The sequence below is a fragment of the Anoplophora glabripennis genome, unplaced genomic scaffold (assembly GCF_000390285.2).
Source record: "Anoplophora glabripennis isolate ALB-LARVAE unplaced genomic scaffold, Agla_2.0 scaffold374, whole genome shotgun sequence".
NCBI classification, from domain to species: Eukaryota; Metazoa; Arthropoda; class Insecta; order Coleoptera; family Cerambycidae; genus Anoplophora; species Anoplophora glabripennis.
In genome coordinates, this window is record NW_019416499.1 from 403,680 (window position 1) to 418,800 (window position 15,121).

Consider the following 15,121-nt stretch of genomic DNA (forward strand, 5'->3'; position numbering starts at 1 on the left):
GTCACATCTAGTGGATTTAGCTGTCAGGTAAAACTTCAAAATCGATTATCTCGGTAAATTATGAACGTAGCGTAGAACTACTTCGAAAAATTGTTATTCAAGGTCCAAACTACACATACCATAAATATCAAAAATTACAAAAATCCGACTACCTTACCTGTTAGATTTAATGTCTATCTCTAGACGTAAATTATCAATGCTAATACGGAGAAGAGTTTGTAAAAATAACAAAATCTGTTTTTTAATGGTAAATGGATAATATTGGATACCTGACCGTAGTTTTCTATTTGGATCAACTTTAAATAACGATTGTCGATATTTTAAAAAATAAAGGTACTTTACTCTTGAGCAAAATTTACATTTTTCGACAAACCTCGTATACGACTGCAAAAAATTGAAATCTGATTATTTCATTTTGGATTTTAGGCCATGCAGAACTCTTCATCAAGAATAACTTTTTCTCATAAAACCAAAAAAGAGAAGGAGCGTTAAATTGACGTCCACGGGATGTCGGTTATTCAATTTTGTATTGCGATGAAATTTGTTTGTACAATTGCGGTACAATAATTGTATTAATTCTAAATTGACACAATTGAAGTAAAAATTGTAACGTTAGTGGCTCGTTTAAATCAATCTAAATACGTCCACTGTAAAATCATCGTAGTGGGAGAGCGATAGTTTCCGCCTCCAGCTGTAATGCCCGTGCACCCGACCCCGCAGCGATACCTTAGCAGTGTACAGAGAACGGACTCTTAAAACACCACTCCAGCTACGCTGTCGTGGTGTTTCGCAGAATACGTCTCGTGACTGGGAAGTATAATCGAATATTTTCTATGCTCTTGTGATATTATAACTGAATATAACCTTAACATCACTGTCAAATTACATTTGAAATAATCCTTGTTTATTTGTTTCCTGTTTTGTCATATTAATTCATTTATGTCCTCACGTCTACAAAAAATAAAGTTGACTGCGCTGTAAAGTAAACCATGTTATTATTACATACATGTTTTCAGCCACTGTAATCTGAATCTGACCTTTGTTTTGACGCTACACGTCAGGATTTTTTGTAAATCGTTAATTAATATGTGTACCTCGAAAAATTCTCAATACTGCATTCCAAAGTTCCACACCCATTCAGTGCCAAACCACTCGACTACAAATAGTAAAAATAGGTATTTCATGGGCATTTGATACAAACTCTACAACCAAGTTAATGTGTGAGTTGTTAACGCCGATTACGTACACAATAGGCCAACTAACTGCCATGTCAAGTTAACAAAAATGAAAAATGAGACACTGCATCGAGTTCAACCCTGTTATGATGTATACAACCCTGGCGCGGTCAAGCATTTGCCTCCCAGTAGCGTCATTGCCTCCATCTCAGCGTAGTACAGTGGTGAGAGATCACCATGGACGTAGTGCTGTTGCGTGCTTCTGTAGAGCCGTGCAATAGATATAACCATTTATTATCGAATATAGATAATTATGAATATTTTTCGATAGTACGAAGAAAAGGTTTATGCAAGAAAATGTAAGATAAATATCTATTTTATTTAATGCAAAATTGTGAAAATGCTATATTTCCGAGGATATAATAAATAAAATAAATACAAGCTAGAAATTATACAGAAACAGAACAATGATAAAATAAATAGAAGTAACAATTAGTAACGTCGGTGGAAAAATGAAATTCCTAGGCACGAGCTTAAAAAAATATACAGTATGTACGATGTCTTCGACCTTCATAATATTTATAGTCAATCTAAAAGTTCCACAAACTTTGTTACTCACTTTTCATATTGAAATCATTTTATAAGTTTAAGTCATTAAGTAAAATAGTATTGTAAAATCAACGCTGTCTTTAATTTTAAGAGGGTCGACAAATGGATTTTCTTTTACATGGCTGAAAATCTGTGCGTCGCGTCGTAATAAATTGGCCAATTTTTATGTAGCACACCATACTTATTGATATTTGACAGATAGCTGGTTCTAGACAGTTTGCTAGATTTATTTCACATCTTATACGTAATTTATTTGTTAAAGCTAAGCTATTTATAGTTTTATAATTGTTTACAACAATCCTGTTGGTTGTATGTAACATTTTGAATTGTTTCATATTTATTTACAAAATTGTTCGAATCGATATAATTCGATAATATCAGCTATAGATAGTTCTCGACCTTTACCGTGCAGTAGAGTACATGCCGTAGCGTCAGGTGCGTCCAACAAGCTGTAGTGTACGACTCTACAATTTTGTAGTAGAGAAGTGGATGTGGTATTACCCGTTCTTCCTCGATACCGTGAGTACCGTTGCGTATGGTATCAGGTCAACGGTTTTGTGTATCGCATATTCTTCCCTCAGATCGTCGCTTGTTCTTTAGAAAAGGTAACCAGGTTCTGCTCATCCGAAAGCTTCCATGATTCATATTGTTTGGTTCTGTTTATCCCTATTTTATACCATGTGAGTAATGAAAGAATTATACAGGTCTGACAAAGAAATCGGTTATTAGAAGAAAGAAGGAACATATAAGATTCCACAGACTCAGAAATCATCCATCGCCCGACATGAGTTAGACGAAAAACATGCAATAAATTTCGAAGATACGGATGTACTTATCCGAACAACATGCTTTTACAACCTGGTGAGACGGGAAGTACTGAGAATCGAACATCCATTTTTTTGACTTTATAAGATAGTTTGATTTAATAGATATATTTTATTATTCATATTTTCACAACATGCAAAACAACCACGATATAAAGATCTTGCCGCATCTATACTATTATTAAGTGATGATATTTCTAGAAACAACTACTCTACGAGGTATATGCCCCGACAAGCGTTAATTACATCAGCAGTATCATTAAATACAACTTGGATCTTTCGTCGACCAAATACACCAGACCCATTTCGGACTTATCAAATCCAGAAAAGGTGTAAGTACAAATAAAAGATGTAACTTAGAGCTACCTCTAATGTCAATGCTACTAACTACCTGAGACCTACAAAGAGTAGATCTAAGTCTCAGTTACATCTTTGATTTGTACTTGCACCTTATCCTTTCCTGGATTTAAGGAATCAAAGCAATTGGGCCGATTGTCGCACTTATAGCGTAATGAAACCGGTATGTCTGGTGCGTTCGGCCGACAAATTATCTTTGATGCGCTTAGTGATATGGCTGGTGTAATTCAATGCTAGCCGGAGCATATATCCCGTGGTGTAGCTGTTTCTGGCAATATCATTTAAAACTTTGCTTTCGTCCTCACTGGCCATGTTTTCATAGTACCTGCGCTACAAGCCTTAGTCTACTTTTTTTACCTCTTAGTAGCGTTGGCCACTAGATGTAGCGCTCTCAGTTACATCTTTTATTTGTATTTACTTAAGATTGCTTTTTCAAAGGTGATGTTAAGGCGCATCATCATTGAGTCGATATTGTCGATCGACCCTGTCTGTCGATACAGTCGACTTAGTGTGTACGAGACAATCGACTTTGTCGATCGACATGTCGACTGGTTTTCCATGAGCTGCCGGTAAAATCAAAGGGTAGTCGAGTAGAATCCAAAGTTTAGACGGACTACTCGGCGTTCGACCTTCGACATCGTAAAACTGATTTGGCGTCTCTCGTCGTTTGTAGGTACCTGTCCTATCTACCGGTAAAATGGGATGGGAAAAAGAAAAGATGATAGCGTTTATTGAAGCAAATAAATTAAAAACAAATCTATGAAGCAGCAAAAGCAAAGACCACCGTTACATCTGTATTCATGGTTCAATATATCGATATCATCACTTTTTAAATCTTCGTATTACTACCGCTATACCGATTTCTATTTAGAAAACTTGGTCGAACCCAAAATCTTTTACGCGATAATTTCCTTTTTTAGATGCGATAATAACAAATGCGACACAGGCAATAATGACGTCATCTTCGTTCGACATTTTGGTTTCGACTGATTGACTTTTCTACTTCCTTTGTGTGGACAGGTGAAGTCTTTTCGAATTGTCGGTGGAAGTGTCAATAGATAGAGTCGATCGACAATGTCGGCTCAGTAATAACGCGCCTTTAGAACAGCAGGAATATATTTCTTTTGAAATTTATATTATTTAAAAATTTTAGTATTACAGGCATGTGTCTTTATTATATTTTGACATATGAATTTTTATTTTTATTTTGGATAAGTATTAGTATTCCTAGTTGGGACATATAGCCAACAGAGCAGTTGTTTTCTTGCGACATTATCAGTTAAAAATTGTCATTTTCATATATAGATCTTTGGTATCGAAGAACATTGTTTGAGTCCTTTCGATGCGAATTTTTGAATTTATTCAAATTAGTTTAAAGCCATTAAAATAAAGTAAAATTACTACCCGATTCGTAACAATCTTCAGCTTATGAACTTCTTAACTCATTAATAGGATACCTACCTACAAGTAACCGGAGATCAAAGAATATACGAGTATGTAAAGGGACTGTCGAGCAGCACAGAACCTCTTTAAAGAGTAAACAACGACTGAATGGCTCGGAACCCTTTAAATGCTAATGAAGTGCCCTGTTGACTAAAATTGGGACAAAACATTTGACCCACATATAAGCAGTGTTAAGTTATTGGGGTCGCGAATTAATGCAAATTGCTCAAATGTTTAATCATAAAGACGAAAGCTCCATGTCCACGACAATATATGCTCCGATTGAAATGTAAAATAATGAACCATTCGAAATTATACAACACTCTCATATTAAAGGATGGCATTGAAAAATATTTTATAAACTTTAATTAAATGAACTCTTTACAATACATGAACAAAATACCTGTAAAAACCGAAACAATATTGGGAGACACAATATCGGACCATGCCTGAACCGAACGTCGACTGACATCCGGTGTATAATTTACACAATAAAATTAAGATGATTGTCTACATATTACCATGCCATGCTCAAGTGACGTTATAGAACCGCAAGAGTGCCCGGCAGAAATTGTTTAGTAAATTTAGATACCAAGGCGCGACGCTGGGATATTGTAAATTTTCGAGAATCGAAGATATAGCCAACATTACTTAAAAATAATATGCATATCGAAAGACATACAGTGTGTCTCAAAAGTCAAGGGCATTGCATCAGTTTTTGGAAAAATCGCTCGGACATGTCGATTTTCAAAATTGTAACCAGTGGCGGCAGGAAGGGAATGGGGTTGTTTTTTTTTTATATGGCATCCACTTTTTTTTATTGGACCGTATGAAAAGTTGGTCTTTTTGATTAATTTGGTATGTAGGGGTTTGATCGGAAATATTTTGAAAAAAAATCGAAAGAAACGTAAACTCTTTATTTATTTTTTTAAGGGTATAGCTGAGTCTAGATGCCTGAACACAATTAATTTTTATTGAAGTGTCAAAAGTGAAGCGTTACAATAACATCGGTGGGTAATTACTTCCCTTTGCCTATAGGGAAATAAGTCATTTTAAAGAAAAACTTTCCAATGTAGTCATTAACAGATACACAAAAGATTGAGATCCTCATGACGACAGGGTATGGCGATCGGAAATAAACTGAAATTGAGATTCGTGATATTTTTAATGCTAGATACACAGGTCTAGTGTAGGAATTATCTTTCAAAATTTTTATTCTCGAGACAAGAACAGGTCGGCCTATAGTACAGGAAAATACTCAATTAGATGTACTTCGTGCCGTTGGTCTTCTTGCAACAACACGACAGGTAGGACGAAATCTTAATATTTACATTGTACCGTGTACAGAATTCTTAAGAGACAAAACAACCATTCCTACAAACTTCGATTAACCCATTAACAGAGGACTATTTTGATCGTCGTGTGGAATTTTGCGAATTAATGCAAAATCTGTATAACGATGATGAGAACTTCATTACGAACGTCTTCAACAGACAAAATTGTCGATATTGGGTCGTCGAAAATCCACATTGGATGCAAGAGGTGCAACCCAGTATACTCAAAAGATAAATGTGTGGGTAGGTATCGGAAGAAACCGAATTCTTATTTCATCAACGGGAAATTGAATAGCTCAGGGTACCTTGAATTATTAGAGGAACTGGTTGCTGTAGAACTGGTGGAACTTTATCCAGGAGGAGAACAAGATGAAATAAGTCCTGAAATATGGTTTCAACATAACGGCGCTCTGCAGCATTACGTAGCCATCCATCATAAGAAACTATTTAAACCATCAATTTCGACATCGTTGGTTGGTAGAAGAGAGGAAATTGAGTGACCGGCAGGGTCTCCCGATTTAACCCCACTTGACTTTTTGTTGCGGGGATATTTGAAAAGCAAGGCGTATCGTGACAGACCGGACAACACTGAAGAGCAGAAACAACGCATTTGCCATGAGATCAGGTGAATACCACCTGAATCAATCAGAAATTTGCAGAGAAAGGTTGTCAACAGTCTGGATCATTGTCGAGCTGCAGGCGGTCGGCAGTTTGAACATCCGATTCATAAAATCAAATAAAAAGAGCTATTTTGTTGACAAAAACGTGTTTCGAAAAAAATTAATGAGTTCTTTTACATTTTTTTTCTGAAATTTTCCCAACCAATCCCCTACATGTGGCACACCAAATTAATTAGAAAGATCTAATCTTTCATCCGGCCAATAAAAAAAAATGGTTGCAATTTACAAAAGCAACCCTATCCCCCTCCCACGGCCACTGGTTACATTTTTGAAAATTGAATTTCACCGAAGTTCATGCACCAAAAAAACAAAAAATGTAGAGTGAAGGAGGTCACGTCACGTCATAATGAAATTGAGTTTTTTGACTTTTTTATTTACAGCTGCCACAGAATCCAGTAAATTTTATTCTTGTGTGTTTATATTGATGTAAATAACTCCAACAACTTGTAGCAATTTCCTAGTTACATAATGTATTTCTGTTTTTTCCAGAAATCCCTGAGCCGATCTACCTCACGGCAGTGCCCTACAAAGAATCCTTCACATACTTCACGCAATGCAGCCCTACCTGGTCCACAGAGACAGACACTGCCTTCATGATCATCAAAATGGTATTCTTCTACCTGTTCCCATTGCTTTTTATGTCTGTAGCCTACATCCAGATCATCAGGGTGCTGTGGAAGTCGGGAAATGCACCTCATCAAGCCATGGGTGAGTACAATTCGATACGATAATATCATGGGGTATTTTGTAGTTAGTAAGTGTATTCTTATAATTCAACTATGTTACTAATATTTATTTATTTATTCATTCCAAACAGACAAATTGTCTAATTACATGGAAAATCATAACATTTAATAACATTCTTACAAATAATGTACATGGTAACAACAGTACCATGAGAACATCAACAATTTACAATTAAACAAATTAATAATAATAAAAATATAAAAAGAAAAATATAGGGTGCGAATCAAGGTACATAGCTATAATTAAATAAATTTCGCATTCTACTATAAAATTTATACATCGATGGTTGGAAAGAATCAATATTATTGATGACATGACTAAAAATGGTGAACTGTAAATAGTTTTAACAACAGGTATCAAAAGTAAACGGCAATGTCTGGCTGTTATGAGCGAAATATTAAATTTAAATAATGATAAAATAAACGAGTCATTTATAAGATTATTTAGTATTTTATAGACAAACACTAATGACGCAATACTTCTGCGAATAAAAGGTGTATTCAATTGAAACTCTTGACATAAATGCATTGTTCTGGTAATGTTATAATCAGGACGTCTATTATATTTTTTAAAATACAAAAAACGCAGAAACTTTTTCTGCACTCTTTCAGATTTATCTAAATGTTTTTTAGGTTGAGAATGCCATGGAACAGAACAGTACTCTAGTTTAGATCTAATTAACGAGTTATATAATAAAATAAGACATTTTACATTCCTTAAATGTTTGGGCACTCTTATTTATAAATCCTAATGATTTAAAAGCCGAATTAACAATATTATCTATATGTCGTCGATATGATAACTTTGTATCCACAGTTACACCAAGATCCTTCACAGATGTTACCCTTTTAAGTTCGGTCTGATTCATTAAGTAGAAAAAAATAATTGGAGCACTATTTCTTGTGAATGACATAATAAAACATTTTTTAATATTAAAATCAAGTTGATTACTAATACTCCAATTAACAACAGCATTAATGTCGTCTTGCAATAGTTTGCAGTCGTGATTCGACTCTTGAAGCCTGCGGTATCCCTGAAAGTGCTCTAAATTCGTCAGAGTACATATTACCATATTTTACCATAAAACGCCTATCTTTCAGATACGATATTAACAAATTCAATGTATTATGGGAAACTCCATAAAAACACAACTTTTTTAACAATATATTATGTGCTACACGATCAAAAGCTTTCTGAAAATCTGTAAAAATTGTGTCAACTTGAATTTTTCGTTCAAATGCTTGATGAATTTTTATATTAAATAATAAAAGATTTGTTAAGGACGATGAATATATTTTTATCGGTACCGAGACACAAAAGTATCGAATACGAAGTTTGATATTAGATATATTTAAAATAGTCACTAGCAGGATATGCACTACTATAATGGACGTAAATGAAAGATGTATATAGATAATATAAGTAAAAAAATTTGTAAATAATTATAACTAAATTTGAATTTGCACATTCAATAAACTATGTAAATGCACTCATGTTGTACAATTATGTTGCAAAGAACACTAAAGAACAATGTTACAATGTTAAAAGTCAATAAGTTCTGGCATGAGTACATTTAATCATCTTAATGAAATTTTGACAAGCCTTTGACGTTAGATGAAGGTATTTCACATATATTTCCAATTCATGCAATAAAACTGGTATGTAAATGAAGCATAATGTACCTGGAGCCAGAATATATGTGTGGAATTAAACTTATACATCCGTGAAAACCCTTTTTTGTAGCATATAAATATTCACAGTTATTGTTCCGTTAAAATCTTGTAAATTGTTAGTGTAAGAGTGCATCAATACTGCAAAATTATATGTGCAGAATGTAAAAGACCCTCATAATTCCATAAAATGTGTTTAAACTCCAACCAAAGGTCAATTTGCTGTATAGACTGTAAAATGCTTGTCGGAGCGGAATACTAACAAATTTTCTTTCGTTTATATCTGAAAAAACGAATAAAGACTGTGTAAAAGGTGTTTAATAGATAGTACGAAAGACATATAAAGGACAAACATGCTGAGAATTAGTCTATGCATCAAAATAAAAGTGAATTTTGTAAAAATATGTAACATTTTGGCATAACGTTCAACTTAACCTAGAAATGTGTAATTAGTGTCAAAAGACGCAGAAAAATACAAGAAATCTGAAAATGGAAAGTTCATGCATCACAAGTCTATTCAAAAGTCAGTATTTGCAGAAATAAAATTCCAAAAATATGATTGTTTTGTTGCTATAGTAATTTTTAATTGTTTTGCACATTCCATAAAACCAATATCCGGGCTCGAGGTAGCCAGTCTTCCATGTTTACCTGTAGCAGCAACATCGTTAGTTTTGCTCCTAGAAAACAAGTGCTATCGGTTATTGTCAACAAAACTGTAAAAATTCAAGTACTCACACAGCCATATTGGTGATTGGATGTCGTGACAAAATTTGACAGTCAAAAATCAGAATGTTACATTAGTGGAAGGGACATTAGCCCGAAAATATATTCAGCAGTTTATTCACAAGCAATTGGTACAACAACAACAAATTGATACGAGGTGAATTTGTATAAATAAGAAAAAAAGTGACAAGTGGAATCTTTAAAAATATAGTGTAGTGTCGTTTCACTTGGAAAAGTTCCTGTGGCAGCACAAAGGATACTACGGTAATTTCCGCAGCGAGACGCCAGTTCAACGAGGGAACGTCGGAGCAGCGCGACTACATGTAGCAGATTTCGCAACACAGCGTAGTTACATGTACATGCTGATGGAAAAATCAGAAAGAAATTTTTCACTGTAAGTGTTGACACGTAGTAAACAAATTTGCAAATTTAATAAACAAAGCGCTACCTATATAAAATTTTACAGTAAAATTTCACTTGAACTACTGACAGTAGAAACACATTTATGCACTGTTATAGTAGAAATTTAAGGAGGGAATTTATTGTTCAATTATTTAGTATAAGCATTACAACAATTATTGTACATTGTGACGAACCCATAACCTGCCAAATATGTTAATATATTGAAGTCTTGTTAATTTAAATATATCTTTTATTTAAGAATTAAGAATATAATTTTAACACATTCAAATTTAAATCAAAACAATGGAACCCACACACTGAGAGAGTCTCATAATCAAATAACAACAACCTACATATAAAAAAAGTCCACCATAACATAATAATATATATTTTTATTTAGAGAAATTGTAGATAATTGGCATGAATGTATTGATTGTTTAAAGTAAAAAACTTGTAAACACACGGCAATATTTTATTAATTAAAAGTTTTTAAACTAGTGGCAGAATTGGGAAAATTTTAAATGAAAACAAGTGCTACCAACAGGGGGGATTAATCAAACAAATATTACCGTATGAAACCTTTTCAAATTTCTTTCTAATATGTATATTTACCAGCTGTGATCTACTTTATTTTATTATAATGTGTTTTTTTCTGTTTTGATGTATAAACACTTTGTGTGATAACATGAAATTATAACAAAAATAAAATCAATACATATGTAAACACATAAATATCCCTGTAAAGGGATACATGTTTTTCTATATATAGCTGTCTTAAATAAATCAAAATACTCGTATCTTTTACACTAGCGTTTATTCTCTCTTGTGGGTTACACAAGAGTTAATACTTAATTCTTATTCATATTAAAATTAATGCTCAAAAAATAGGGTGGATTAATAAGGTACTCGTAGCATAAGTATGATATGTAAAATGGAGAGTAAATATAAAACATCTCGTTTTCAAACACAGTATGAGGTACCAAACCTGTGGAAACCGAACAAAGCAGAAAAAATATTATATTCAAACGTTAATTAGGGCTGCTTAGGGAAGAACAGAATAAAGTACACATTTTTTAAAAATCATCTATAAATTCTTACTATCGATATCGATGCAATTACTTTTTTAAATATTGTTTGTTCTATATATTTTGTAGATAAATCATAGATTAAATTTTTCCTAATTCCAATTTGTAATTGGTGATTATGTGCACAATACATAGCATTAGTAATATTTAAATAGAGCTTAGAAATTTAACAGACATACATAAAATTATTATTGGTGTTGTAATTCTATAATAATTAAATTAGGTAACAAATAATTAGACATCGAGGCATCATAATTTTTCACAAAACAAAAAAAATAGCAGGCTCTCCCTGAATTGAATTTGTGTACTTGACAACGAAAATTTAAAAAGAAATAAACTTCACTTTTCCCCATTATTTCAAATTATTGTAAGCAGATAAGTAAGGTAATATACAATCTGAATTTATAACGTCGTATTATTCAAGAAGAATAAAGGATAGAGTCCATTTTCCCTACTTGTGTGGTGATCGATTGAACTGCACCAAATGGTAGTTATTGTAATAAAATCCTATCCAGCATATAACATAAGATGTACCAAACATATTCACATAAACATCTGAAATCATATTTTTTTTTTTTCACCTTACGCTAAACTGAGTTTTATAACCACCCCCACAGAATAAATGATTAATATTACCAAAAAGAACCTCAGTGGAAAGTTTTATCAAAACGAGGCCTACCTACAACAGAGTAAGCGTCACAATCGAAGACCAATATATTTATTTAAATAGTCCGTCAAAGTCCAATAGAGAGAAGTAGAAACAATTTCGCAAATTACATTTTTAAACGAAATAGATCTCAACCTTCAATACTTGTTAATCAACTTTTAGGTATGTTTGAATTTGAAGTTTGAGTTAAAATGACTTGATAACTTTTCTGTATATAGTTTTAATTTAATAGAGTAAATGTCAGCGCCAGATAAATACGTACTGTAAACTGAAATCTCAGTACCTAACCTAACCTACAAATTTTCTAGTTTAAAATTTATTAATAAGATATTTAGAAAAGTTAAAAGTGTCTATATAAAGCAATATCGAGTTTGACAAATATAGAAGATTGATAAAATTTTACAATATTAAATAAAGTTTGAAGTAAATATAAAGTAATTCATCATTTCTTTTAGCTAAAAGTTATTAAAACAAATAATGCATTTTTTGTGCCACAAGTACTTCTGTATTCATAAGTCAGCAAGCTGAGTGAAATTTAAATCGGTACAAATCAACTCTGGATCACAAAAAGAAAATTACCATTTAATTTTTCCTGCGATAAGGTACTATCTTATTTATAAAATACATTTGGTCTAGATTCCTCCTTCACTTTATTCCATCGAATCCATCATGCTTTTATATCCTATTGAGCTTGTTAACTATGCTCCATTTTTTTCATATCTCGATAGAAATCTTATCTCTAGTCTTTTCGAATTGATCTATATAGGAACGCAAGAAATGCAACTGTATGTTCATCAGTCATCCCATTATGCTGATGTTTTGAATCATATCAGACTATTTTTTGTAGTCTTCATTCCTGTGGTTACATAAAATATTTTCAACAACTCGTCGAGAGGTAAGCCATGTTGAATTCTCTTTTACGTTGTTGAGATAAAGGTCTGGTCTTTCAAGAATATTTCAATTCAATCAACTTCTTTCTTTCTTCAGTTTTGCATCGCTGATCTGTGGATTATTTTCCCAAGCATTCGAAGAATTTTCTTTCTGCTGTTCGGTCATCAAACGAGGAACAAATTTTGCTGCAACTCGATGCATGTTAATTTTTTCAGTCAAAATTTCATGGCATGATCAAATTGAGATGCTAACAACCTCTTCTGCAATTTCTCTGGAAGTCAATCGACGATTTGCACGCACTATATCTTTGACTTTCTGAACGTGGGAGTCATCAGTTGAAGTCGAAGGCCTTCCTGATCGATGATCATCTTCAATTGACTGACAACCACTTTTAAATCCTGTAAAGAATTAATAACATTGCGTACGACCCAATGCATCATCTCCGTAAGCTTTTTGCAAAAGTTGAAACGTTTCCGTGAAAGTTTTCCCCAGTTTTATGCAAAATTTTGCGTTACATCGTTTTTCCGGAAAATCGCACATTTCAGAAATCATCACTAACACTTAAACACTATGCAATCAAATAACAATATCACGAAAACTAAATGAGATATCAATAATCCAATAATAATGTGGTTACAGAGGAGGTTATGTGCAACGCAATGCTGGCAACCGCATATCAATAAATATTTTCATTAGCGCGTAACTCAAAAGGTTCTATTATTTACTGAACAGACCTCGTACAGTAATCGTTATTTGGTGACATCAGTGAATACAAGAAGTATGAATCCACTTATAATTATTTTTTAATTTCAATTTATATATTTAATCTCGCAGTTCAAAAAATTACATAAACGTTTGGGAAAAACTGTTGACGATATTACCACAAAGCCAAGTACTTACCCGATTTTTACCTTGTTTTAAACTAATTTTAATTAGTTGGTTAGAGTTTGAGGTTCAAATGTTATGCTTAAAGAAACTGAAACATATAGGCGAGCGGTTCACCCCTAAAAAGATGCTTGTAAATGAAGGTAACCGACTAAATTATTAAAACAAAAACCTACAGCATGAAACTTTTTTATTTTATAGTGTATATTTCTGATAATTTACATCTTTTTTTCATATTTTCGGCGTGGTTAGTTAATTGTTATAAACAAAAAAGTTGTAGAAAAAATTACTCGCCGAATTTCTTTGCAATTTTTTATTGTAAAATGTACCAAAATAAACACTTTTTGTTCTTTGACAAAAATTCGAAAAATGCTTCGTTTCCGAAATATTTACAATTCAATGTGAAAAAATTGACGAAATCGACAAACTTTCTGATTTTTTTTCCCAAAAACTACTGAACAGAGTTTAATTCTAAAAAAAGCATAATAATCGGCAGATCATCTACTTTAAGATATATTTTTTTGGTATAGGTCAATTAGTTTATTGAAGGTCTAAAGCGAGTAAAAAAAAAATAGTCTTTCAAAGAAAATCATGATAAACATACGCATCAAAATGGCGGCGTCAGTGGCGCTACATTGCGTGCGAAACAGTTCAAATTTAAATGTTCTTTTTACAATATCTTGGACTAGATTATTACAGTAAACATAATGTTATTAGGATATTTTTAATCAATATATAACAATAACATTTAATGATTCAATCGGCTATTGCGGAAATAAATATTTTAATAATGCATGATATCAGTGGCTGTGATACATGTTCGATATCTAATATTGGAAAAAATACTGCTTTAAAGGCTTTAAATAAACTTACAAATGATGAATTAAAAATATTTTCTAATTTAGAAAGTTTTACTTTAGAAGACGCACTTGAAATTTTGACGTTATATTTATTAAAAATTTATGATTCTCAAAATAAATGGAAAGATTGCTCGAAATCTATAAGTAAATTAAGACATACAATTGCTTTAAAAAAATGCTGTAAGCGATAGATTGCCACCTTCGTACCATTATTGCAACATTATTTGAGGTCAAAATGGCAAATAAGTGAATGGAAGCAGGCTACAAACAGTGAATTTGTAACTCAAGATCCATTGACACATGGATGGAAAATCGAAAATGGTTGTTTTGATTTTAATTATTTCGAAGGAGAAACTGCGTTAGATATGCTTCAAAAATATTTTTGTTCATGTAGTGGAAAATGTTCTACGAAAAATTGTAACTGTTTGTCATCGAACCTGGAATGCTGTGCAGTCTGTGCGTGCTCAGATGAATGATGAAACGCTTATTTCAACTCAAGAACTTTTCGAAAATAACGAAAAACTTATTATTTAAAAATTAAATAAAAAAGAAATGAATACACTTTTATTGCTCTTAATACTTTTGTAAAATAAATATATTGTGCAAAACCGTACTTATCTTATCAACTTCCACGTCACCTGCTACATGGGTGTTGTATAACAATGAAAAAGTAATATTAACGGTCGATAGAAGGAAGCACAAAAAACGGGCACTTAGGTAGGAAATTCTGGAAGGAAGCCTAGTTAGTTGAAGATAGGCAGTTGAAGTG

At 32.6% G+C, this 15,121-nt stretch overlaps 1 protein-coding gene across 1 annotated transcript in view; it reads left to right on the forward strand.

Moving 5' to 3' along the window:
• The window catches only part of LOC108908713 (orexin receptor type 1-like), a gene marked incomplete at its 3' end in the record, with an annotated part of 283,301 nt that overhangs the window by 226,859 nt on the left and 41,321 nt on the right, over positions 1-15,121 (forward strand). Inside the window, exon 2 of the mRNA XM_018712831.1 lies at positions 6,912-7,130. Within this exon, the coding sequence (XP_018568347.1) occupies positions 7,016-7,130 (115 nt within the window). The remainder of the gene's footprint in view (positions 1-6,911; positions 7,131-15,121) is intronic.